General features: G+C 34.8%; 1 protein-coding gene across 2 annotated transcripts in view; it reads right to left on the reverse strand.

Moving 5' to 3' along the window:
• The window catches only part of NELL1 (neural EGFL like 1), a 594,259-nt gene that overhangs the window by 326,080 nt on the left and 241,200 nt on the right, over window positions 1-26,979 (reverse strand). For both annotated transcript variants that reach the window (XM_026664647.2, XM_087951106.1), the window contains exon 12: window positions 23,541-23,669. In XM_026664647.2, the coding sequence (XP_026520432.1) occupies window positions 23,541-23,669 (129 nt within the window). The remainder of the gene's footprint in view (window positions 1-23,540; window positions 23,670-26,979) is intronic.

A 26,979-nucleotide genomic window follows, 5' to 3' on the forward strand; every position in this document is an offset into this window, starting at 1 on the left:
AATCTAAGATATTTGATTCAATATAGATTTTTTTACATGTGTTACCAAAATTATTAAACTAGGGGGGCTGGGCATATGCATGGGGGTGGGGTGCATCTGGGTGGGCAGGGCACATGTGCAGAGGCAGGGTGCATGCATGAGGGTGGGGTGCAAGCAGGGCGCATGCGCAGGGATGCGCATGTATATACAGTGGTGGGGTGGGTGCACAGGTTGAGCGCATGCACAGGGGGTGGGCACAAGGAGGGGCAGGTGGCATATGGGGGGCAGGGCGCATGCACAGGGGCAGGGTGCAATCATAGGAGTGGGGCACATGCACAGGGATGCGCATGTATACAGTAGTGGGGAAGGTGCACAGGTTGGGTGCATGCACAGGGGGTGGGCACATGCGTGGGGGATACACATACATGCATGAGGGCATATGCGAATTGTATTTTGGTAATGTGTACCTATGTGCTTTGAGCACTCGGCGCTGAAAAGGTTAGCCATCACTGTTATATACTATGCAGCAATGCATATACAAGTATGTAGAATGTGGTTTTTAAGAGGAAAAGGAAATAAGAAGTGAAATAGGAACTACATGAAATTTTTAATGTTTATAAATATTGTATATCTGTCAGAACAAAACAAAGTGATACTAGAAAATAAATATTTATGTTTTTAGTTGATATTCCTTTTTTATATTTTTAAATAATGAAATGTGGAGATTTGGCACTCAGCTCAGAGATTCAAATCTTTTCCTATATTGTTAAAATAAATCAAAGTTCATTGAACTCATTTTGTATTTAACTTCTAATCAACAAAATACTGAGCAGTAACTATACAATTTAGATAAATCCTTTGTCCATTTAGTGATATATACTTCTGCATTAGTTAAAAAAAGAAAACTGAATGTGACAAGGATTAATACATGCATGGTAGTAAATAGAAAAATCTGTTCATGTGAATTAGTATCCCCTGACATGCTCATTTATTCCCCAACTCTATATTCTCCACATTAATTCTACGTAAACAGAGTATTGCTAAAAATTAAAATAAAGTCAGAATGGTATTACAAAAATAACAATGATATTTGAAGTATGTTCCAGTGCTTATAAAAATAAGAAAAATACAGGGGGCGGGAATCACTGGTTCTTTTTCCATTTTGCAAATACAGCTGTAATTTCTCTTGAATTGCAGAGTTTATCTTGAAGCACACTCAAAGCAATGGTTTTTCCGGTAAGAATATTTAAAGTTGCTGGGCTAAAAGATACAAAAAATAGGCCCCTGCCTCTTATTATTCTATTTTACTTTATCAAATTCTGTCCTGCAGTTGCAGGCTTGAGGCAACATATAATATAAGCATAGCTCCATGCCCCAAAATTATGGAAACAGTATTTTGTGGTGTATCACGTGGTGTACTATATAGTACACTTTTGTGGTGTACTATAACTATATATTATCAATTGCTTAGCTGTGTAGAGATCTGTACATCCATGGGCGTACATAAGCCAGGAAACAAAATATCTCTACTATGAAAAAATAGAAGCTAGCAAGAAATAGCCCTGAGCACAGTTTTCATTCCAAGTAGCAAACTAATGTACTACTTAAACATGACCCTATATTTCTTTACACAGGACAGCACTTAGAGTGTGCTGCTAAAAGAGTTGTTAAAATTGGTATATGCCACCGCTTTAAAATTTCTCAACTTGGGGCTATATTTATGATCTCAATGCATTGGTGAGATCATCCGTCATCATGGACTGAGGTATCCCCAATATGCTGATGATACTCAGCTGTATGTCTCGGCCCGTGGTGAGTTAAGTGTTGCTGTGTCCTCCCTCTCGCAAGTGCCTGCAGGCTGTTAGGGGCTGGATGAGGAGCAATGAGTTGAAACTAAATCCTTGCAAGACCGAGTGGCTCTGGGTTTGTAGTTAGTTGGCTCAGGGAGACTTGCCAACTTTGGGGTAGAACTATCCCAAACAGACCCTGTGCATAATCTAGGAGTTTTCCTGGACTCATGACTCCTGCTCAAAGTGCAGGTGGAGGTCGTGGCCAGGAGGGCCTTTGCACAACTGCAGGTTGTGCACCAGTTATGCCCTTTCCTGGACCAACGGTCCCTACTCACAGTCATTCATGCCCTAGTCACTTCCTATCTTGATTATTGCAACATGCAATGATAAGCTGCTCTTAAAGAACATCCAGAAGCTCCAGTTGGTCTAAAATGCAGTGGCCCACATGATTTTGTGCAGACTCCGGTGTGCACATGGGAGCTGCATTGGTTGCTGATTTGCTTCTGGGTGCAATTCAAGGTGCTGGTTGTCACCTTTAAAGCCCTTTATGGCTTGGGATCAGGTTATCTGAAGGAACATCTCTAGCCAGTCACATCTACCTGACCCATTAGAGTGGGGAGGCAGAGAATGCTGTGGGGGTCCCATCTCTGAGGGAGATACACCTGGTGGGACCCAGAAGAAGGATCTTCTCCATAATGGCTCTTTGTCCATGGAACATCATTCCTCCAGAGATTAGCATGCCCCCCTCTCTAATACTCTTTTGGAAGGCACTGAAGACCTGGTTCTGCCAGCGGGCCTGGGGAACCCAGAAGGGGATGGAACCCATCAAATGGCTCATGTGATCAGCTGTCGTCAAGGCAGGGGGTGGGAGTGGGGGTGTTTTTTTTATTTATTTTTTTCCAGATTTTGTTCTATTGTACTTTATTAATTTATTTGATTCTTTTTGTTAGCTTTTATTGTTGTTGTTGTTTTATTTTAAATATGGTTTTACATTCTGTAAGCTGCCCTGAGTCGCCATGGGCAAATAGGTGGCAATATAAATTCAATAAATAAATAAATAAATAAATAAATATCTAAAAGAATCACTTTTCTTTGTGCATATCAATAAAATGACATAGAAGTGAAAGATATGCAAATATAAACTTAATAATACAGATAGAAATCATTAAAACATATAGAGGTACAGGTTCATCATTCCTATATACATCAATAAATGAATGGTGTTTTTTTTTAAATTACAACAATTAAGCCTCAAGTGCATCAGTACAGGGAAGCAATGTAGCAATAATAATAAATTAATATAAAACTAAAAATTAATAAAATAGTTTATATATTTCTGGAAATAAAATGGTACACATGATATCCCAATTATAGAACAGAAGCATTGCTACTTAAGGCATAGTCCAGTAGAGAAATGATTAAGAAAACAGATTATGTTTGCTACATTTGACTTGCTGGCCTAATACTAAAATTTGGGGTTCATTAGATATCTACATAAGGCTACAGTATTAATAAGTGTCAACAGTAACAGTGGTACAGTTAAAGTTAAGCAACTATGACATATGCACTGATACTATAATGCATAGCTGGCCTCTGCGCCACAAGCAGACATCCCAATTTGTTGGATGTTTGCAAAGAGCTTGTTTTGTTTTAAATCATTTCACGATACTTTATTTATAAGACTTCAGCAACCAAAATTAAAACGTGTTGATAAATTCATTGACATAAACAAAAATTCTACTGAAAGAGCTTGGAATTAAAAGTCAAGTGTCACATCACAAATAAAACTACAAAACTATCTTAAGAAAAGCAAGGCTTTTGTGCAGAATTGAATTGCTGCTACTTACCGTAGCAGCTTTTCCTTTTTAGAAAACTTGCCACCCATAACCTTCGCAAACTAAAGACATTCCAGAAGGAAAGAATGCCTTTCAGCTCACAGTTTGTGCTCACTTTACAAAGTGTTCCCTTATGCTATAGATCATCTTGTCAATTTAAACGGCCATAAAATGTTAGCATTTTAGAAGAAATGACCTTTCAAGTACCGCAATGTAATTAGCAATGCACTCTGGAGCGACAGTGTCCTCTGCAAAACAGACGAACTGACAGCTGAAACTTTTGATACTATTGTGAAAGAAAAAGGACAGTTTGAAGCAACACTGCATTGTTCTTGTTGACAAAGAGTTCGTTCCCTAAGCTTTTAGGATAAAAATTAAATTATTTTTCGGTACTCTGTCTTTTGGATACAATTGGCCCACAGAGACCAGTATTCACATTTATAGACCACCATCTTCCAAAAATGTACTCATGGTTAAGAACTATTGTAAGAACTATTGAACTATTGTAAGAACTATTGTATTGCAATTAAGAACTATTGTAAGGGAGCAGCAGGAAAATAACTGGCAGACTTAAATTGTACGACATAATCCCAAAGCTCTTAAATTTGTAGCTCGAGGGAGAAATAACATTGAGGCTCTAAAGGTAAAGAGCATTTTTATTTATTTATTTATTTATTTTATTTGGTTTGTCAATTGCTTACAAGATAATAGGTATAAGTAAAAACATAGTTATGAATACATGGATACATATAAGAAAAATAAAAGAAACAATAGGACAGGGACGGTAGGCACGTTGGTGCGCTTATGCATGCCCCCTACAGACCTCTTAGGAAAGGGGTGAGGTCAATAGCATTTCCCTAAAAAAAAAAAGAATTAAAATTACAACAAGAGAAATCTATCCTCCAGAAGAGGATAGATAGGGTTGAGGTCATTCAAATAAAATACCTCTTCCAGAGCTCAAAAGATATATAGGTGTCCCTCTCCAGAACACCAGAGATTTTACAAAGAAATGTAAAAAGTAATTATAAATGTTAAAGTCAAATTTATATACAATAACTCACTTGCTATCTTAAAGTACAAGTATTAGACAAGCAAATGGGGAACAAGCTTGTAAATATAGAATTCCTGAAATCAAGTAAAGATCTGATTATGGGCCTCCAGCTATTAATCTACCTGCACTTGATATCTATCCATGAATGTCTGAAGGCTGGAGATACAAGCCTATAATTGTATTACTTAGATACCATGGGATGGGCAATGATTATGCCGATCAGGATTATGATGCATAAGCTAATTTCAGAGGAAAAACTGGATGGACCTCTATTTTGGGTGTGTAAAAAAAAAAAGAGTTTTTAAACAGGAGATGACATATCCAAATAAGAAATAGCTTTAATGAGAAACACTTGAAATATAAATAGTTTTGAATCCATAATCAATAACTTAATATGGCTCTGCATTATATCCTACAACACCTTGAACCCCCAAATTCCCAAGCAAGGGTCCTCTTTGTAGACTTCAGTTCAGTATTCAAACCATCATTCCAGACATTCTTCTAACTATTTTTTTATTTTTTTATTTTATTTTTATTTTATTTGGTTTGTCAATTGCTTACAAGATAATAGGTATAAGTAAAAGCATAGTTATGAATACATGGATACACATAAGAAAAATAAAAGAAACAATAGGACAGGGACGGTAGGCACGTTGGTGCGCTTATGCACGCCTCCTACAGACCTCTTAGGAAAGGGGTGAGGTCAAGGTCTAAGGTTAAAGTTTTTGGGGGTTGGGGAAGAAACCACAGAGTCATGTAGAGTATTCCAGACATTGACCACTCTGTTACTGAAGTCGTATTTCCTGCAATCAAGTTGAGTTTGTATCTATTGTTTGCTCTTGTGTTGTTATGGTTGAACCTGAAGTATTCATTGACAGGTAGGACATTGCAATGTATTATTTTATATACTGTACTTAGATCGGACCGAAGGTGGCATAATTCTAGGTTTTTTAGGTCTAGAATTTAAAGTCTGGTGGCATAAGATATTCTGCAACGAGCAGAGGAGTGGAGAACTCTTCTTGTGAAATATTTCTGGACTTTCTCAACTGTGTTAATATCAGATACATAATGTGGGTTCCAGACTGATGATTTATAATGTAATGATGTTCGTTTTATTTATTTTTTTGACAATAAGTTTCTATTTTTGGACTCTCAAAAGTTCTTAATTTCTTATCTCTATATTCCACCTTTTTTTTTCTCACTGGCAGCTAGGTTATGCTTCCTTCACAGTATTTCATTAAAACTTTCCAATAGGAAAAAAAAAACCTATTGGACACAAACAAAACAGGGATGCAGAAAGTTTTAAACTTTAATATTCGGATGAAACCAGAAATTTTTCTGACTACAATTTAGGGATGATCAGTTTTTATTGGTTTTTATATGTGGTGACTTGCAGGAAGGCTATTGTATGCACAAAGATAAAAGAATGTAGAAACATCTATAATGGAGAAATGGCTCATGATGATGGTGGAGCTTGCAGAAATGGCTAAATTGGCTTTTTTGATTAAGGAGTGAACAACGGTTACAAGTAGTCCGTGACTAACAACTATTTGTTTAACAATCATTCAAAGTAACCACAGCACTCAAAAAAGTGACTTACAACCAGTCCTGACACTTACGACCAACTTTGATAAACTTAAATTTTAAGCCCAAAGCATAGGCATAAACTAAATAAACTACAAATTAATCTATATCACAAAACATAAGAAAATCCATATAAAGCTTCATCTTCAAATTCAAAATCCTGGACTTTTATTCACATAAAAGCAAATGTATTCTTAATGTTGTTTAGCAAACTCTAAACAGATTTCACATGGCTATGGAAGAAAATTAAAATAATTGATTCCCCAGGGACTTAATTTAATTCCACCTGACACATATTTAACATATTTTAACTGTCTCACAGATCCTTCTAAATTATATTTTTTTTTAAAATATGCACTGTATAAATAAGGAAGCAAGATTGCTGAAGTAGTGAATTAAATTTATAAATAAAATACCTGATTAGACCAACAAAGAGGGGTAAAACAAACTTTGATAAGTGAGAAGTAGTAGAAAAGGTAAGCCCCCCCTTTCCCTCAGAACATCCTTTATTGAGGAATTACGTCTTTTCAGAACAAGACTGGCATTTTGTTTTTCTGACCGAATCAGCATCTCATCATGATAGAAGAAGCAGTGGGTGACAAAGTTCAAGTTCTATTTATGAAAATGCCTCAATCAGGCCAACTGAAGACCAACCCAGTTTAAATCTGCCTTAAGCATTGAGTTTCATGTGGACTACAGGTAGTCCTTGACTTACAACAGTTCATTTTGTGACTTTTCAAAGTTACAACGGCACTGAAAAAAGTGACTTATGACTCTTTTCACAGTTACAATCTTTGCAGCATGCTCATGATCATGTGATCAAAGTCTAGATGCTTGGCAACTGGTTCATACTTATGACTGTCCCAAGGTCATGTGATTCCCTCTTGACACCTTCTTTGGCTTTCCATTGACAAGAAAAGTCAATGGAAAGTCAATGGAAATTTATAACAACCAGGTTACTTACTTATCAACTGCCATGATTCACTTAAGAACAGAGGCAAGAAAGGATGTAAAATCGGACAAAATTCACTATAAAATGTCTCACTTAACAACAGAAATTTTGGGTTCAATTGGGGTCGTAAGTTGAAGACTATCTGTATAGCAATGCCTTGAAAAAGTCTGCATACAAGACAAGAAAGCTTCCATGTCCATTGATCATTCCCTGGTAGCTGCATACTGGATTATACCTGCCTGATTCCTGGAGTCCAAAAATAATTTTACAGAGTGGTACAGAAAAGCTAGCTGAGTTATTTACTAGAGGAATATTTAAAAGTAAACATACCGATCAGTAAAAAGAAATAAGTGTGAAATATAAAAGGATTTTATGCTATTCAGTTGTTAGGTGAATAGGCTATAAAATATATGTCCAGAATAAAACATATATTTCATGGTTAGGAAAGCACAACTCAACAATGAAACTGTCAACACTAATAAATGGAACCAGTTGAATTGATGCATCAACTTTTTAGCTATTTGGAGAGTCACCATTTCTCAGGAACATAAGATATGATTTCCAGTAAAATGTCCTAGTTCAATCCTTGCTGCCATCACTTAGATTAAAAGGACATCAGATAACAAGGATTAGGGAAGGTAACTGTGTTGTCATTGAGTAAGAGCAATGGTCTGATCCAAGACCAAGTTGTTCCACATATTTAAGAAACCCATAAGCGTCAATTTCTGATTTTTTATATTTGGAATACAACTTGGAAGAAAATGTTGCAACCAATTATGGTAGCTGAATATTCTGATAGAAACATGGATATTCCCATAAATAACCAAGAAGCAATGGAATTTGCTTGAAACTTGTCTTTCTAATGGGCTCCCCACCTGTATCAATACATTTCAACAAAATGTCAAAATATTTACTACCAATTTCAAAATGAGAGCAGAATAGTAAATTCATAAGGAAGCACCTTTACATTGGTTGGACTTTATAACACACTGTCATAATAGTTTATTTGACTGCTTTGTGTTTGGCATGTGGTAAGTAAATGGTGTTTCATTCAATAAACCATGGAAAATTAAACCATGATTCAATGCAATATGAGGACCTGATCACATTTTAGATATTCTTTTCTCCCAGGCCTTTGTAAATGTTTTCTAGAACATCCACCTGACATTAAAAGAAGAAAGGGCAGCCAACCTAATCTAGCTACAATTATATGACTGCATATACCTCACTGATATCAATAAGATTTAAGCTACCTATGTATTTAAGTGATGTATGAGTAAAATAATTAATGATAACATACCAAATGAGAATCAATACTGCTGTATACCTTCTATGACAACATCTACAGTATAGAAATAAAATGCTGTCATTATCGCATTATATATTTCATTATACATCTGAAAAAAATTAATGCCTTCATATAAAAAGTTTGTAAGATCTCCAAGGTATTTTTTATCACCATTCTTAACTTTACCTATGCAGGAAAACTTTTTTTTTGAGGGGGGGAGGGGGGAATTGAGTCAAATTGTTACCCAAACAGTGTTGGATAACATCCCAGTATCCACATTAGACTTCTGCTCACAATGCTTACAAATTACCAGTTTCTGATGCATAAGCACCAACGTTTAATGACTTACCTTTAACATTTATTTCTTACTATGGATAACATTTGAATTAGACAATAAAGCATTAAAGTCAAAGTCAAGGCTCTGCTTGACTTTAATAGAGACTAAATTAATATGGTCATTCAGCTAGTATCAAACAAAAGACAAACACCCACTCACTAATTATTAGCATAGATGGTAAAGGATATCCAGCTATTCATGACAGCACATAAATCCTAAAACTTGGGTACATTTGCTGAATGAAGAGATGTTATTGCAACATTGAGTGTTTTCAAAGATAAATCTTACCATGATAGTTACAATCTGTTTCACTAGTGAGCTGTTAAACATAAGAAATTATTGCAAGGTTGAATTTATTTGGAACAATAATTATTTATGACATTTTGGTGCAGCATAACTCATAAACATATGGGTATCGTATTAGAAATTGAAACTCATTTTTAATAAAACTCAGTGTGATATTGTACCAATATAACTAAACCGACTCAAAGGAACAACAAATAATTCCAGTTTAACTATTCCAAGGCTTGGCAATTCCCACATGCAGTCTAATTCCCCTGTCAAGACAGAATTTAGTAATACAAATATATCTATGGACAAGTACAGACATAAATGTTATTTTCCTATAAGATTTGGAATAATTCACTTATTCCACACAAAATTGACATTACTTTGTTTGATGTTTTCATCTTTAGAGTAAGCACCCTTTTTCACCCTCAAATATGAGACTGCAAACAATCTATCTTGACTTTGCCCAGTAATAATGAAAATGAAATCTCAGTACAATGTAATTTAGTTCATAGACAGGCTATCAAATTGAAACACATGTGCTCTTCAGGAAATCAGGACTTTCAGTCTATAATTCAGATACAGTTACCCAATCATAAAACCTCTTAACTCTGATTATGGAGTATCTATTTTTAAATCAGTCAAGGATTCAGAAATCTCTGGGAAGCTGCCTTTACTTTCATAGGCATTGTGCATTCCTCCACTCAGACATCTCCATGGTGCCTTGCTTACATATGGATATGTTAACTTTCATAGTCTCTAATTCTAATCTCTAAATTTGATTTGTGTGTGTGTCTCTGAGAGAGAGAGAGACTCTCTAGAAAAATTCCATTATTTGGGCTTTCAAAAACAGATATCCTTTTGCAAAAATGTGTTTTCAGTTTTTCAAACTAAATATTTCTGTGTGTTTGAGAGAAAGAGAGAAAAACAATGATCTTTTAAATATGCAGAGTTGATGCTGCATGCTTTTGTTCTCTGTAAAAACACTTTTTTCATTGACTGCCCCATTCCTGGTTTCTGAAATCTTACATTCCCAACTTTCCGCAAATCAAGGAACGCTTAGGATCTCAACAAGTTGATTAAGGGATAAAAACTTGCTACATGAATTGTGTCTAATCCCCACACATATATTTACTTTTTTCCTTTCTTATATTATTATTTATGCTATAAAATTGATGTTATGATGATTAATTTGAATTTATTTGAATGTTAACTATTGGAAATCTCTAAAGAGCTGGCAAAATAGAAACATTAGCAAATGAAATCCATCCATACATCAATAATAAATGAATTTCTATTATAAAAAGTAGAAGTTCAGTATTGGCATGCACAACTTCCAGATTAATTATTATTTATACTAAGATGCACTGAAATTATTGATATATTATTGACATATTATTGTTTCCATCTTAATGTCTATATTGGTGACATTCATTGACATTCATACTCTGTAACCTTTTTCTCATTTTTTTTAAAATTTGTCATACTGATTGATGGCATATAAATCAATTAATCACTTAATTAAATATATCACCCAACAATAGGAGTCTTTTCTCTGCTTCATCAATATGCCCAAGAGAACAGCAGAAAAGAAAAATATGTTTTCCATCATCTGTTATAAAAGGGCTTCCAATTGGTCTTCAGTCAACATACTGAACTGGTGGAGAATAGTGCTAGTTCATGCTGGAAGGTTGGGACAGAAGAAAAGTAAGCAGAGTTGCTTTCCTTAAATATCTATAGCTGCACAAGGAAGGCTGACCGAATCTGTAGTAATACAGTCAGAGAACAAGCTTCAAAGTATTGCCACCAGATCAGTCCGCTGCATGGGTTAAGCATTTAATTATGATCATTACTTTGAATTCTTGATTTGGACTGATGCAGCTCTAAAATATTTGTTTTTAACTCCTATTCCTAAAATCTCCAGGGTCTGGAAAGAATAAACTTCAACAGGTTCTATATACCTTTGAATAATCAAATGTTTTCTTTTAGTTATACGTGTATTCAATGGTTCTCAACCTTTTCTTCACCACAGATCCACCATGAATGCCTTTTGTGGCCACAGACTATGGCCACGGACACCACTACCCCCAAGACTTGTCTCAAGATTTAAATCATAACATTTCTTCAAGCCTTCACAGCCCCTGTGTTGATGTCATGGCCCCCATTGGTCCATGGGCCATAGGTTGAGAACCACTATGTTAGTCAGCTCCTTGCCTCTCTTTCTACAAGTGTTTCTGGTAAATGTTCAGGCACTACTTTTGTGATCCTTATTTCCAACTAAACTGCTCTATTGGTTATACAGTGTGGAATTCCCCAGAAATTTTGACTGTGAATTTTCCTGCATTAGTATAGGAAGTCCTTTCCTCTGAATGGCCTCGATTTTATACTTTATTACAATACTATAAGTCTTCTTGTTTCCTTTCATTCTTCTTACAGAGAAAAGGCTGAAGTCCACCTAATGCCAAGAAGGACAGTTTTGCCCAATTGCTTACTTTTACTATGAATATATTATGCCTACACACATAAGACTTAATCTACGTTTGTATGCTATAGTCTGATTAAATGCCAATATTTGCACTGGCTGGAATGACTCTGCACAATTTACTGACTAAAAGCAGGATGCCACTTTAAAAAGGAGTGTAACAAACTATAATCATAAACAGCCAGAATTATTTGGTAATTAGGAGCCCATTCTGAACTACATTAATCCACAGCAGCCCCAGGAGCACTGTAACTTCAAGATTACTGTCATATTTAACCAGAAAATAATATCCAGTAACCTACTGCTTTTCATTAAATATCAACTGGTTGGATCAGATAAAATAATGATAAAAATTGAAGCATTCTTGTAATGGAAAAAATGAAAGTTAAGGATAACATAATCCCTAAATTTGTAATTCATAACAGTGAAAAAGTCATCCCAGATTGTGCACAAAAGATGTCTAATTTTTAATTCAGAGCTCAAGCCTGTTATGACTCATGGCATATTGTAAGAAGGGCCTCTGCAAAGAGATTACATTTTTAATGTCTGTTAGCAGCTTAATGAGACATCAATTGACATTAGTTGTAATAGCTATAAGCTTGGCAAAAACAAACCCAGTTTCCAGCATTAGTCATTTTGAATTCTTGGTGCTGAGACTGGATGTTTGCTTTCAGATGTTTCGTTACCCAACTAGGTAACATTATCAGTGCCAGTAAGTATGGGGTTTGCTGCCTGTTCAAGCCTCACAACTTCAATTGGGACTGGCAAGTCTGCCACTAAATGAAGTGACCACTAAGCAAAACACTTTATGATTGTCCCACTTAGCTATGGAAGTTCTGGGAATTCCAACACTTCTGACTATCTTTGTTGCCATTGTTATATGAACTTTGTATGATCATTAAGTGCCACCCATTCCCTCTAAGCTCCAACCTCAGTTCTCCAGACTGCTTCCTTCAATTCATCCCCCTCCTGCCCAGTGCAGCAAGAAGCCCCAAAGCTGCAGCAATGTCACTAGTAACCCCTGAGCTACCAAATGGCAAGAAGAACTGGTTCTTACATCCCATCAGCAGCTTCACAAATGGGAAGCCCCAGCAAAGAATCTCCCTGACTAGTAGGGCCCTGGTCCCTTTCCTTCCTAGTAGTACAGTAGCATATACCTGCTCATCTGTAGTTCTCACCTGTCAGCCTACAGAACGTTTCCATGTTACCTGCCTGCTCATGGATAGAAACATGAGCCCAGTGAGGGAAGGCTGGTGAAGATCAGTTGGCAGAGATGGTCATAAGAGCAGGTGGACCTGAAGATTTATCATCATTTATCTTCATGACCATGGGGGTATTGCAACAATAAGTTCAAGGAACAATCCCAAGTCAATTCTTTTAGCACCATTGTAACTTTGAACAGTCACAGGGGTACTGATCCTGGTTTCCCTGAAGGTTAGCTGTTGGAGTGGATGCATTATAGACTTTTTGTTCTCTTTGAAGGTTTTAAAATTGTGTGTTAATCAGTTAGAAAGATCCTATCAGCCAGACTCTCTGAACAGATATGTAATCACCTCAGTTCAATTAAATAACCACCATGAAAGCACAAAAATCTGAGATCCATCTCAATCCATACCAATAGTTAGAGAAATGACAGAATCAATGTTCAAAGCCCAATTTTTTATATTTTTACCACATGTTTTTCACTCCTCTAAATTCAATCAGTTCCATTTGCCAATCTTTCAGATAAAAAAGCAAAGGTGGATTTTAACCCAATAATGTTTTTATACCTATAATAAGAGAATTGACCTTTATTTGTAACATCCAGTTACAAATCTGCCATCCTGAAACATCTCTTAATTTCCCAATAGCTACCAATATTAAAAACATGACTGTGTGTGTATTTGTAACACTAAACCACTAAACATGAAGTACAGCTTAAAGAAAGAGTACCTTGGAATAGGCTGAAACAATTAAACAAATATTTATGTTATTTTTAAAAAATGAAGAAATGTGAATTAGTTACAGAAATCTACATGAACTGTGTTCAAGAAATACAAATTAGTTATACAAATCTGTATGAAATGTGTTGGTTGCACAAAAATGTCTGTTGACACAGATGTCTCCATTGACATTAATGAACTTGCTTTCAAAAAATGGTAATCTGACTGCCTAGCAGATTGGCATGCTTAGTAGCAGAATTCTGTTTTGTTTTATTTTTAGAATGAAAGCTAGGCATTACAGTTTTTAATTGTCCCATTTTTTTTAAAAAAAACTACACACTTCTGTTAAATAAATAAGCTGGAACCTGGCTACAACTAAATTTCAAATTGATTTCTGATTGAAATTTGGGGAATATTTCAAATAGGAAAACATCTTTCCTATCCATAGAAGTACAAATAAGCAACCTTACTTTCTAACTACATAAATGTATATGTACATGCACATGCATGCATACATACATGAATATATCTACAATGCCTACACTTTCTTATTAACATTCTGAAACTGAATTAAGCTGCATAAGAATTTTCATGCATCACCTTCAGTTGTTGGTAGAAAAAAATATTTGGTGGTCATGTTCACTGTGCTAAAATCCTATACAAGAATGTAACTCAAAGATAATAGCTGATACATAACATTTAAATCTGAAGTATAAAATACACATATCTGGTTTTAACAAACAGCCAGGATCTGTACATATATTAATACATTCAATAAGAATGACACTGGCTCTCATGCATTTAAGGTAAAGACAAAAAGGGGACATATTGCATCATGATCTTGGCTCCAAAATAAATTCAGGGAAAGAAGTCTACTATTGACTTACTTATTTTCCATTTTAATTCTTTTATTATTAGGATTCTGTTATCCTAATAATTATTTTATCCTTTTATTAGGATAAAAGAAACTGTTCAGAAAACATGATGTTTAATATTTGCAAAAAGAAATCACTGGATGACATCCAAGGGACTTTTGTTGTTCTTGTTATTGTTGATAAAACTTTCTACATCAGGAGTACTAGAAAAGGGGGAATTTCTGTTCCTCCACAGACATTTTTCCAAAGAATTGAAGATAATGTTCAGAATATATTTGGTGGGAGGAGTATGGTAAGAAAAGAGTAAATTGTCATTGGACAACTACTTCTATAAATATGGTGGAAAAACAAGTCACCCTTACTGAGAAATGTAATAGATAAAGTAAATCATATAGTAAAAAGTACCAAGAAAACAGAATTCAGGTAAAAAATAAAGAAACTGTTTCCAATTCATTACTTCCTTTCATGTATTTTATGAAGACCACACATAATCTAGACATTAATCATTATCCATTTATTATATACAAGCTGGGAGGATAATTATGATCTGTGACTGTTAATATCTCTTCCACATTCTTCTTCATTATGTTTAATATTAGTATTAAATTGCTTAATGGTTTTATATATATTTTCCCTAATGCGCATTCTGTATTATTTTCAAACTTGAAAATAATTTGTGAGTACTTTATGGTTGAGTTATTTTAAAAAATGTAAATCTTTTTTCTTGTTACAGATGCTAATGCTAATAAGCTGTGATGAATCATTTAGACCTAATCAGTTCCCATACCTGAATTGGAGGGATGTCCCAAAGGTGCTTTTTCAAAAGGCAACTAGACTTTCTTTGTTTTTCCTTGAAGATGTTTTGCTTCTCACCAAGAAGCTTCCTCAGTTCTGAGAATCTCCATAGGCATGAATTGGATGGAGGTTTTTTTCAGTTGTATCTAGAATATTTCAGTTGCTGAATAAAAGAGCGAGCTGAAGCCTTCTTTGCATCAGTCTACTGTTCATGTTACTGGTATGGCACTTGACCATTTTTCCTATACTGTTATTCATATTAGATACCTTCTGAGTAATATTAGATTTATCTTAGATACCTTCTGAGCAATCTATAGCACAAACTTCATAATCATGCTATGTACGTATGATGATGATGATGATTATCATTATTCTGTTGCTTTGCATGTACACTGCTTCTGCACTGGAGACAAATTCCTTGTGTTCATAGTCACACTTGGGCAGATAAAGTATTCAATTCAATTCAATTAATTTGCCATATAATAATTTATTTAGCATATGGCTATATAAATTATTGGACTTGCAATATTTATATTTCACCTAGATTTTTAATAGGTATTAAAATAATACCTTACAGGAAGAAAAGAAAGTGATATAAAAAGGCAGTAAAATGGCAGTCTGGACTCATTTTTCAAGAATTTAAATCTTTTTGTGTTAACAAGAGAAGCATTTACTAAATTGGATGAGAAGATTTCAAATACTTTTTAAAAAAAGAAACTACCTTTTTAGGACTGAAAGAAATGACAGTACTAACTACATTTGTGCTAGAGAACTGACAAGAGGAGTAATTATCCACAGACAAGCAAAGTATCTTGCACTGCTGATGTCAATTTCCTGATTGCAAGCATCTCATGGCAAAAAAAAAAAAGTTGAGGAGAAAGTTCCATTCCACAGTTGCTTTTGACTTCTGCAACAACAGCTTCACCTAAATTAAATCTTGTGGATGTTCTTGGCTATTGTATTATGACTAAACAGAAGGTGTATGTCTTGGCAACAGAAAATAACCCAATTATGCCCACATGTCCTGCATAACTCAGATTTCACTACTTTTATGAAGAAATTGTAGAACAGTGGTTTTGGGGTTTTAGTGAGGGCTCCTAAACTCTTTTTCCCCATCACACCTCCCTTTAGTATAACCTTAATATATAACCCTCCTCTAAAAAATTCAAAACCCAAAGTGAATATAACTAAATAGTAAAAACAATACAATAAAACTTTGGAGAAATTTTGGGATTCATTGTAATAATGTAATTAAAAGGTTTTTCACACTTCTCACGGACTCTGCACTTCCCCAAGGGAGGAACACTTCATAGTTTGGCAAACCCAGAGAAAAATATGTAGCTTACCAAATATTTTATATGAAGATATTACTATCATTGCTATTTAAAAGATTGCCACTGGAAAAGTTTCCCATTTAAGAATGTGGTTGTTGGAATACAAACACAAATAATAATGGGTTAGATGTGCTAATGATTATCTGGCAAAAATCTAAAGTCACCTTTTCTTGGAATAAAAGAAAATAGAAATGTCTTAGCTGTCTTGCTCCTTCAAGTTATTTATTGTGGGGAGGGGAAGGGACAATTAAGAAATTCTACCATACAGGCTATTTCAAAGCTGATATCATTAAACAATCTCAGTGTAATGCCTCGAACAAATTAACTAAAAATTGAGTTATAAACAGAGAATCTTCTTTATATTTTCATTTGATTTACAACCAGAATGAGAGCATTTTTCAGTTGAAATGATTAATGTAGAAGTGAAGGAATATGTTAATGTGATCCGATTTTCTCAATCACTCAGTTTCCAAGTAAGAATATAATTAAAATTATTACCAATTAAATGTGCAACTAAGCAGAGTGAAGCGTTAGTTTAAGGAATAAAAATGTACAAAAAACCATTAATTCTGCATTATTGACTAAGAACATTTAATTTTAAATGAGAATTTAATATTTCTGTTCATGATCTTCCCAGAAAAGAAGATCCATTGAGCACATCCATTACATTATAAGCACAACCCAACAAGGCATTTAAGGAACAGAGATGATTGAGTGCATAAGTAGAACTGTGGCTTTTATTTTTACATTAAAGGGGAAAATAATAATAACTAACTAACCTTTGAAAACAACAATTCCAATGTAGTCAATCAGAAACCATTTGCCCCTAAGAGTGCTTCACCTAATCATCTCATGTAAATACTACGTCTCTTTTCCATTAAACATGGGTAAAAGAACAAAGGAGAAGAAACAAATCCATTACTCCTTGTTGAAACCAGACCCAAACTTTGATACCTGGAGCCAAAGCTCAATGGTTAGAAACTATTTTCAGATTAACTAATATTTCTCTCTAATCTTTGTTCAGTCACAGAAAAGGAAAAATAAATAAAAAAATAAAGACTGGGAAAGCAAAAAAAATGGATTTCATCACTTAGAATCCAGTTAGAAATCCACTGGGCAGCTATAAAAGCAGTCTAGACTATCCACTGTCAAACTTATTTTATAGAACAAGATACTGGAGAAAAATGCACCTGTATAGTCAGACAAAGAATTGGGAAACTCAGATTCTATGAAAATAAAGTGGGTGAGGAGGATGACTCACTCTCAGAGCCTCTCTCTCTCTCTGTCTGTCTGTCTGTCTGTCTGTCTGTCTCTCTCTCTCTCTCTCTCACACACACACACACACACACACACACACACACACACACACACACACGATCCCACCCACAGGGCAGTGGTGGGATTCAAATTTTTTTACTACCAGTTCTGCGGGCATGGCTTGGTGGGTGTGGTAGGGGAAAGATACTGTAAAATCTCCAGACAGAGGTGGTATTTGCCGGTTCTCTGAACTACTCAAAATTTCTGCTACCGGTTCTCCAGAACTGGTCGGAACCTGCTGAATATCACCTCTGCCACAGGGTTGTTTTTCTCCATGAAAGAATAGAGGGGAATGCTGTGTATGTTGCTAAAATGAAAATAGTTTATTACAGGCTAACACCAAATGTTTTTCAGAATGTTATTTATAATGCTTAAAAAAAACTTGTGGTAATGATCTGTATATAACTAATTTTATATGCATATATTTGCCTAATTTAAAACTGCAGGAATGGGGACAAAATACATGGAAGAGAGGAAATTAAGAATGTGGACAGTAAAAAGCTTGAAATGGGTTAAAATTGCAGAATAAGTTGAAATGGCTACGTGTGTATTTATTTTGGGAATAATCTGTCAGAATATGTCTTACTATGTATTACTATGTATATAAGATGAGAAAAAATGACTCTATAAGAGGCATCCTTTACATTTGAGAAGTAGGATAAAGTATAACAAAATGATGTAGAGATATTGCTACTACATCCTAAAGCTACAATGGGGGGAGGCCGTGTGTGTAGGTAATTAATTGATGCTCCTGATGCTTTCAAAGGTACCTGTGGCATCATCTGAAAAATGGCTGATCTATAGAAGAAGAGGGCAGTTAGAAGCAAGCATGCTGCTTGTATAAAAATCAATACAGTGATTCAGTCAGGTCAAGGGGAACCATGCACTTACCTGTCTTCTACATCTGGTAGGATCATCAGTAACTAGACAGAAACTACAATGTGATTTTAAGGCCTGAAGACGAGGACACATTGAAATGTTCCAGGTGACTCTGAATAAAGCTGGACCACAAACTGATTATAGATTATTATATTATTATCATCCTCTCATAAGAAGTCCGGGTCCTCTGGTATGGACATGTCCTAAGAGCAGCACCTTCCACTGTTTTCAAGACTGCCTACCAACTAGAAGGCAATGGCCACCAATTTCGCAGGCACCCAAAACTGAGATGGTAAGATGCCATCAACAAAAATATGCAAGCCACAGGCCTGTGCCCTGGAGATGCAGCTGACCATGCAAAGTGGTGTTCAATGATCCAAAACGTGAACCCTGCACTTGCAGGAATATGCTAGGAAAAAGAAGAAGAATCATCTCATAAGCATAAATATTTTTAGAATTGATTCTTATTTGGTAGACGAGTTAAAGGTTGACTGATCTCAAAAACTAAGCAGATCCACACCTGCTTAGTTCTTGGACACAGGATCTTCAGGAACTACCATCTATAAGATAGGGAATTGTCAAGATATTTTGAAGAAGATAGTGACAAACTACTTCTATATTGCTGCCAAGGAAAATACATAGAAATATATCTATGTCAGATGTTGAGCTTAGCTCAAAAGACATCTCTCTGTTGCAGATAGCAAGCTGTTGTGGGGAAGATCTGATAGGCAATTAAAATCTTTGAACAAGCAATAATTTATCTTCTTGTTGTTTTTGAAGAAATAACTAGCATGGGTCAACTTCAGTGGTGGGATTCAATTTTTTTTACTACCAGTTCTGTGGGCGTGGCTTGGTGGGCATGACAGGGGAAGAATACTATAAAATCTCCAGTCAGAGGTGGCATTTGCCGGTTCTCTGAACTACTCAAAATTTCCGCTACCGGTTCTCCAGAACTGGTTAGAACCTGCTGAATACCACCTCTAGTCAATTTCTACTAAAAACTTGTACTGAAAATTTTAACATCTGTGGAGCATATAAAAGATATCAATGTTGAATAGGAATATCATTTTTTTTCAAAATCATAAATTATCTTCAACAAAAACTTTACCACTGAAGATATTCGTTGTACAATTTCAAATTTTAGTCAGGGAAAATTAAAAGATTCAGTGGAAGAGACACAGGGTAGCAAATTTATATATTAATTTTTATAATGTATGTACAATTAGCAGCACACATTTAACAGTAAAACCAGGAAATGTAAACACATCATTGGACATGGCCAATCTTATGAGGAAATGTCCAATTTCCAAAAAAAAAAAAAAACTATTAATCTGATTTAAATGGCAGAAAAATGGGCTAATTTGTGGCTATGGTTTCTTTTACAGCTACTGGCAGAGAGATTTATGCTTTAACTTTATGAAAATATCTATTACACTGTGAGAAAAAGCAGCATACAAGCAGATCGACAACAAACTAAAGTCATTTCTCCATAGTGACTTATAACAACTTCATAGCATCACCTGGCTACCATTGATATGACAGAAAGCCTGTCTGCATTTTGGCACAACAATGATTGAATGACTCTAAAAGATGTTATAAGTTACCAGTGAGAAAAACGAGCAAAGACCACCGGCCTTAGAAAATATTAAGGAAAGAGTTGTCTGCGCTCTTGAGTTAGTGCGAAAAGCAAATACAATTCCCTCCACACATTTCTTAGCGAGAATGGATTGCAACAATTGGCAAAACCAAGAATTTATGTCCAGTATCCCAACATTATTTCAACCTACTCTGTCTCTCCATCCCTCAAATCTAGCATCTTCCAGTTACTAAGAAGCCTTATGCACATCACTAGAAGTGATGCTGAAATATTATAATAAATGGTACGAATGCTAAAGTACCTAAGAGGCAAGTTCAGACTGATTTTCATTTCGTTCAAAACAAAAAGAATTGGAAGACTATATACCAAAGATGTTCCTCCATAGCCTCTAACTGAACTATAGGCATTTGACATACTGGTTCACCATCTATCTTAATATTTCCAAAAGCTTGGAGTTCCCCTTCACTTTACACCAATTAATTCCAAATGTAAATCATTTCTGAAAAGCACAAACTAGTTATAAAAAAAAAACCAGTTTTCACCCAAACCACTTGCCATAATGGTTAGCTGCAATTGGTGTATTAATCAAAATGCTAAAATTTTCCCTTCCACCAAAACTGCAAATATCTACCAGTGAAACTTTAAGCTAAAGCCCTTAAATTCTTGCCAGGTTACACAAAATCCAAGAAAAAAGATTCTCTAGCTTTATTTTGTATGCTTCAAAGAAAATACACATGAATAAATTAAGTTTAACAAATACACATAATTGAAGAAAATAAATATACAGTCAATCTGAATCTTTATTGAGCTGCTGCCAAAAAGTTTTACAGTTTTTTATTGACTTGAAACGAATTCTTGCGACATTGATAGAAAAATTTCTGACTTACAATGCTTATGAAATACACTTTTCCTATGGCAGGAGCTACTGCTATCATTTAAGGGTTACTCATGAGTCGCATGGTTATGGTCATTTTCATTTCAAAAAGATATGAAAAACCATAGTTTTACAGATCTTCACTACTCAAAAGTATGGGAAATAACAGCTTTACAGCAGTTCCTATTATTCTGATATTTTTCCCCTGTTCTCTTTCAACCAAAGAACAGCTCTCTTTTTTTTTTCTTATTCCACAGTACATTTTAACGTCTTGTAAGCTAAGTGTCTCTTTGTCATCTCAGATATAGAAGGAAAGAAAGAAGCTCAGGATCAATTTTAAGGACAGCATTTATAAGTAATGAAAAGAAGAGATCCATGAAGATGAAATTCATAAATACTATAAATAAATGGCATACAGCAAAGTGAATGCTTCTTCTACAATATATAAAAAATTGAAGGCACAATGCTTCTAAGGGGAAAAAAAACCCTCACTTTATAACCAGTTTATAGGGATATTCGTAATATCCTTATTTTGCCACTTTTGACTGGAATATCTGGTCACTCAAGCCAATTTTACTTCTTTTTTTCTCTCTCACATACAATTTTTTTATAACACATAGTGTTGCAAAATCTTATTCTACAGTATGTCAGTCGAACAGGACACTAATAGGCATCATTTTTTGGTTGTTATATATCGTAAATAGTAACCTTCATTCTACTTGTATCATAGTCCTAAAATGTTATTGATAGTCATAAATTATATTTTAAATTGCTTTAAATAGTTACTTAAAGCCTCTATACATTTTATTCATATTATAAATTTTAGTTAAGATTTTTACAGCAGAATTATTTGTATTTCATGCTGGTCAAAGACCATAATTGCGTTTAGCTTTTATCAATTTACAGCACAATATAAATAATCGTATAACCACAGAAGTTCAAGCCTCTTATTAGACTTTAAATTGTGCTGAATATTGGGGTCGCTTAGATGCTCATATCATAACTTAAATTATAATAATCTGGATATCCTCAAGCAGTTCAGTTGATTTGAATTTAATGTCTGAAGATTAATCTCTGATCTGAAGTTAATGTCCGAACTGACATCTTATATATAATTTTGAGCCAGTTTTTCTTCCAAGTTATTCTCCAATCTGCTCTTGCCAAAAATGGAAACATTTGTTCCAGTGCAACAAAAAAGAAAAAAGTGCACAGAAACCTTTTCTGGTTTGGGCAAGGAATGACATTCGGTGGCTCTTTGCTTTGATGGAGAATAACATTACCTCTATGACAGGGATCTCTAACGTTGACAACTTTAAGCCTGGCAGACTTCAACTCCCAGAATTCCCTAGCCAGCAAAGCTGCCTGGGGAGTTCTAGGAGTTGAAGTTCACCAGACTTAAAGTTGCCACAGTTGGAGACCCCTGCTCTATGGCACAAATCTCTTTACTGATGAGATTCACATGGGCCTTAATGTCAAATCGTTTTTTAAAAATGTCCAACAATACCACTTAGGATCAGAAGAAACTTACCTGTACTGAAATTAAGGTTATTGTAAACTCCAGGGAAACTATTAAACCATACGCTAAAGCTAGGTTTTAAATGGTGCTAGAATAGTACAACTGTGATAACCTATGGGCTGTACATACTATAAAGCTTTACAGAATTTGTTTCAGTGCAACCAACTACCATATAATTGAGTATGATTGTACCAAATGCAAAGCAGTAAGCACATGTCTAACAGGGAACCCAATTAGTCTTTGGAATCCAATTAAGAGAATGAAGTAGGTGTTAATGATGCAGAGTTAACTGTATCAATGAAATGTAACAAATAAGCACCTTTCTGCATTTTCAACCCAGAGCTAGCCCAGCATATATGCAACTTATTATGCCAAAACTATTTATTTCAACATTTTTCCAGAAGTACATAAAGGGACATCTTAGACATAAAAACAAATTATTCAGAGACACTTTGGGTAGGCTTTAAATTTCCCAAGGTATCGAATGAAGTCACACATGATTCTTTTATCATTTTTCAAAAGGCATTGATTTGATTTCTCAAGCATGCTATTTTTCCTATCAGTGTAATAAGCAGCATACTTGACATCTGTATGACAAAGCTAAACAGGCGAGGAGATAGCACTTTTGCATGTTAAGAAGCAAATCCGTCACTTGGGAATCTCAGAATAAACTTTTCTCTAGATCATCTGCACTTTCTAAATTAAAAAAAAAATTCAAGTGTGAGTAATATTATTAGTGCTGCCGCGAAGACTGAACATAATGAGACACTCGGCATGGACTTTGTTTTAGCTAAGTATTTCTCACTAGATTACAATCAAGCTACTTTCAGGAGCATATTATTTACCTTCACAATAGGCAGAGTCCCCTTGGACAGAGACATAACCACTTTTGCATTCGCAAGTAGCTCGTGTGTTCCAGTTTCTGCACTCTGAATTTTCACCACATCGGTGCCCTTGCGCACAGAAATTATGACCTGAAAAACGAAATGCATTCACTTTTGAATAAATCTGTATGGAATAAAAAAGCTAACAGTTAAATTATCATTTATGCAATTCATTTATTCATATTAAGGCATCAGAAAATAGATACTACTGATTAATATACGCACTTAACAGAGCACGTAGACTTTCTTCCCCTGAGCATGCCATTTACTTATGATATATACGAAAATGATATGCTCTTCCTAGGTCCTTCAGTGATAGAAGGATCTTCTACCATTTTGTTCTGGAATTCATCAAACCATTTTTAATAACAAAATCATAATGTACCTCAACTTTATCCTGGCTGCTTATTTGAGAGAAATCTAATTAGCCATTACCCATATATATATTACTGAGTATCTGATGTACTTTACTGAGTCATGCCCACATCTATTAATACACATTAACCAAACCTATTCAGGATGAATGGACATTAGACAAAACAAGTGAGCCTTTATAAAACCAGGTTCTATGAATTATGGGCTTTATAGAAGATAACCAGCACCTTCAATTGCTCCCAGAAGCCCACCAGTAACCACTATTACATAAATGTCCATGCCACTGCATTTTGAATCAGCTGTAGTTAGTGAACGGCATTCAAGGCAACTCCGTTGTAGTAGTCCATGCATGAGGTCAACAAAGTGAAGTTCCATAAGATGAAACTGTGCAAAGGCCATTCCAGCCACAGCTGCCAAATGCTGCTCAATCAGGAACTATAAGTCCAAGAAAAAACCCAACAGTGCACTATTCCCAAATGCAGAAGTGTAACCCCATTCAAAACTAACAGAATAACAAGAGTTGGAAGGGACTGCTCAGTCAGGAAACCCTATACCATTTCAGGCAAATGGTTGTCCTATCTCTTCTTAAAAATGTCTACACCCACAACAACTTGTTCCACTGGTTAATTATTCTAACTGTCAGGAAATTTCTCCTCAGTTCCATCCATTGCTTCTTGTCCTGCCTTTAGGTGCTTTGGAGACTATAATTCTTTGTGGCAAATATTGGAACTTGAGGTGGAAAGTCTCCAGTTCCAGATGATCCAAACACCCAAAGCCATTTGATCTTACTAGAGTCAACTTTGAATCTATTCTTCTTACTTAGACACACACATACAAAACTGAATATTGGCAACATCTGACCCTAAATCAACGGATGAAGCCTAGCAAACACCAACTCCATTAACAAAGCCAAAACTACTGCATAAACTTGTCTCAAGCACACAAAATATACTTTCATCACCTTGCCAATACTTCTTTCAGGTGCCCGTTCCCCTTCTGTTAACCACCCAGGAGCTTGGGATCAAGTGAAAGTTGCCTCCAAAAGTTGTGGGTGCTCCAACACTGGTGGTTTTTAAGAAGAGATTGGACAACCATTTGTCTAAAATGGCTTGCCTGAGCAGACAGCTGAACTAGGAGACCTTCTCCCTGAATCCCAGTCTACTCTTTCCATTATTTATTCTCAGTATCACTTTAAAATTTAAAAATAATTCCTTTGACTAATTAAATTATAACTTGAATGGCAATCAGTAGGCAGCAGTGATTACTACCACATCTATTTTGGGGCCCTAAAATGAAAAGTAAAGGAGTCGAAACAAATTTGTTTCATGGATTTCAGAAAAAAAGTAATTCTACCTAAATTTTAATTTACTCTTTTGGTGTACAAGCTATCAAAAACTGAAATATAATGGGCATTTCATTAAAATACTTTTAAAAGTTTATTCAGTTTCTCACAACTATACCTTCATTGGCAAAAGTGTTTTGCCTGATATGAATTTTCACATTACAGGAATTGCTGAAGAACACATAAAACATTTACATGTTTTTCCCCTCTTTATCTCCATTTAACCCACTCCATGGATACTTATGATGAAATGATTTAATAATGATTTTATTAATCCTAATATACACTTAGAAATTTCCAAACAGTGAATCTTTTTTGAAAAACACTACATTCTAGGCCTCTGACCTCTTTAAATATTACAGCTGAATCCTTCACACCTCAATCAAGGTTGTGGTATAATTTTCCTATACTTGACTTTCCTTTGATCCTTATATCTTTATTACAATTGCTTCCACCAGATTAAATTTTCCTTTAAGTTATTTGACTGTGCAATGACCCATTTATCATTTTAAGCTAATTATAACAGTAATCAAATTCCATGCTTCGGGGAATAGGTAGACAATCTTATTTCACATTGGTGAAGAAAATTGTAACTGGTTATGCCCTTAGTCTCCTAAAGGAGTCACTCAAATTAGACATAGGTTAATAGCCCTAAAATTGGAAGAATTTAACAATTCACTTCTTCTTCCAAGGTATTCTGATTACAATCTTACTTATTTTTTCTTGGCTATTTTTTTTTTTTGTCAAGGCAGTGCTGATAGCTGTCACTTCCTATTTGCTACACAACAATCCTGTGAGGTGGGCTGGGCTGAGACAGAGTGAGTGGCCCAAAATCACCCAACTTTCATCTTCAGAGAGGACTAGAATTCACAGTCTCCTGATTTCAATCCTAGCATTTTATTCACTACATCAAACTGGTTCTTTATGCACATTTAATCATTGATAAGCCAGGAAGACTTATTTTCAAAAAACAAGGATTTTATCAGAATGGACATAACTTTTCTCTCATATAATCCAATTGTCTTATGTCCTATCAAATTTATTTTGGACACCTCAGATACAGAATCATGCAAAAAATGCTTATATGATAGTGCACCATATTGCAATATTTCATACGACTGCTATTACTCCAAACAAAACTGTTCAGTTAACAATACCATTTATGGGAAGCATTCTGAGTTATCAAGTATCTTTACTTATAATTCCATACCTGAAGATAATAAAAAAAAGATTGCTTGGAACTATAAATGTGAATATGAGAAGTTTAGTTTACTATACTATCATGATGTATATTGCATATTATTTTTATTGGAAATACTGAAATAATATTATTTCCATTTGAAATACTGAATAAAAGGGCCTAATATTAGGTCCTTTTGAATCAACAAATACAATAAATCTATAAATGAATGTATCAAAACTAATCACTATTTAATATTACAATTTATTATTCTATTAATATTCTCAAGCTGGCAAATATTAAAAACAATTTAAAAGAACTTTAAAAAACCCAATTCAGTCTGTCATATTGCAAAATTTGGGGGATGTTTTCAAACAAGATTCAGAATACCTATAATTATGTAGATTATGTAATTCTTCAAGCTAATTAAAATTCATATTAACTATCCTAAAATTTCTTGAGTCAAATCATGCTTATATTGATTAGGAAAAGATTATCATACT

Source organism: Notechis scutatus, chromosome 1, assembly GCF_049901735.1.
Source record: "Notechis scutatus isolate UNSWTSFEM ecotype Mainland chromosome 1, rNotScu1.2, whole genome shotgun sequence".
In the NCBI taxonomy this organism is placed as follows: Eukaryota; Metazoa; Chordata; class Lepidosauria; order Squamata; family Elapidae; genus Notechis; species Notechis scutatus.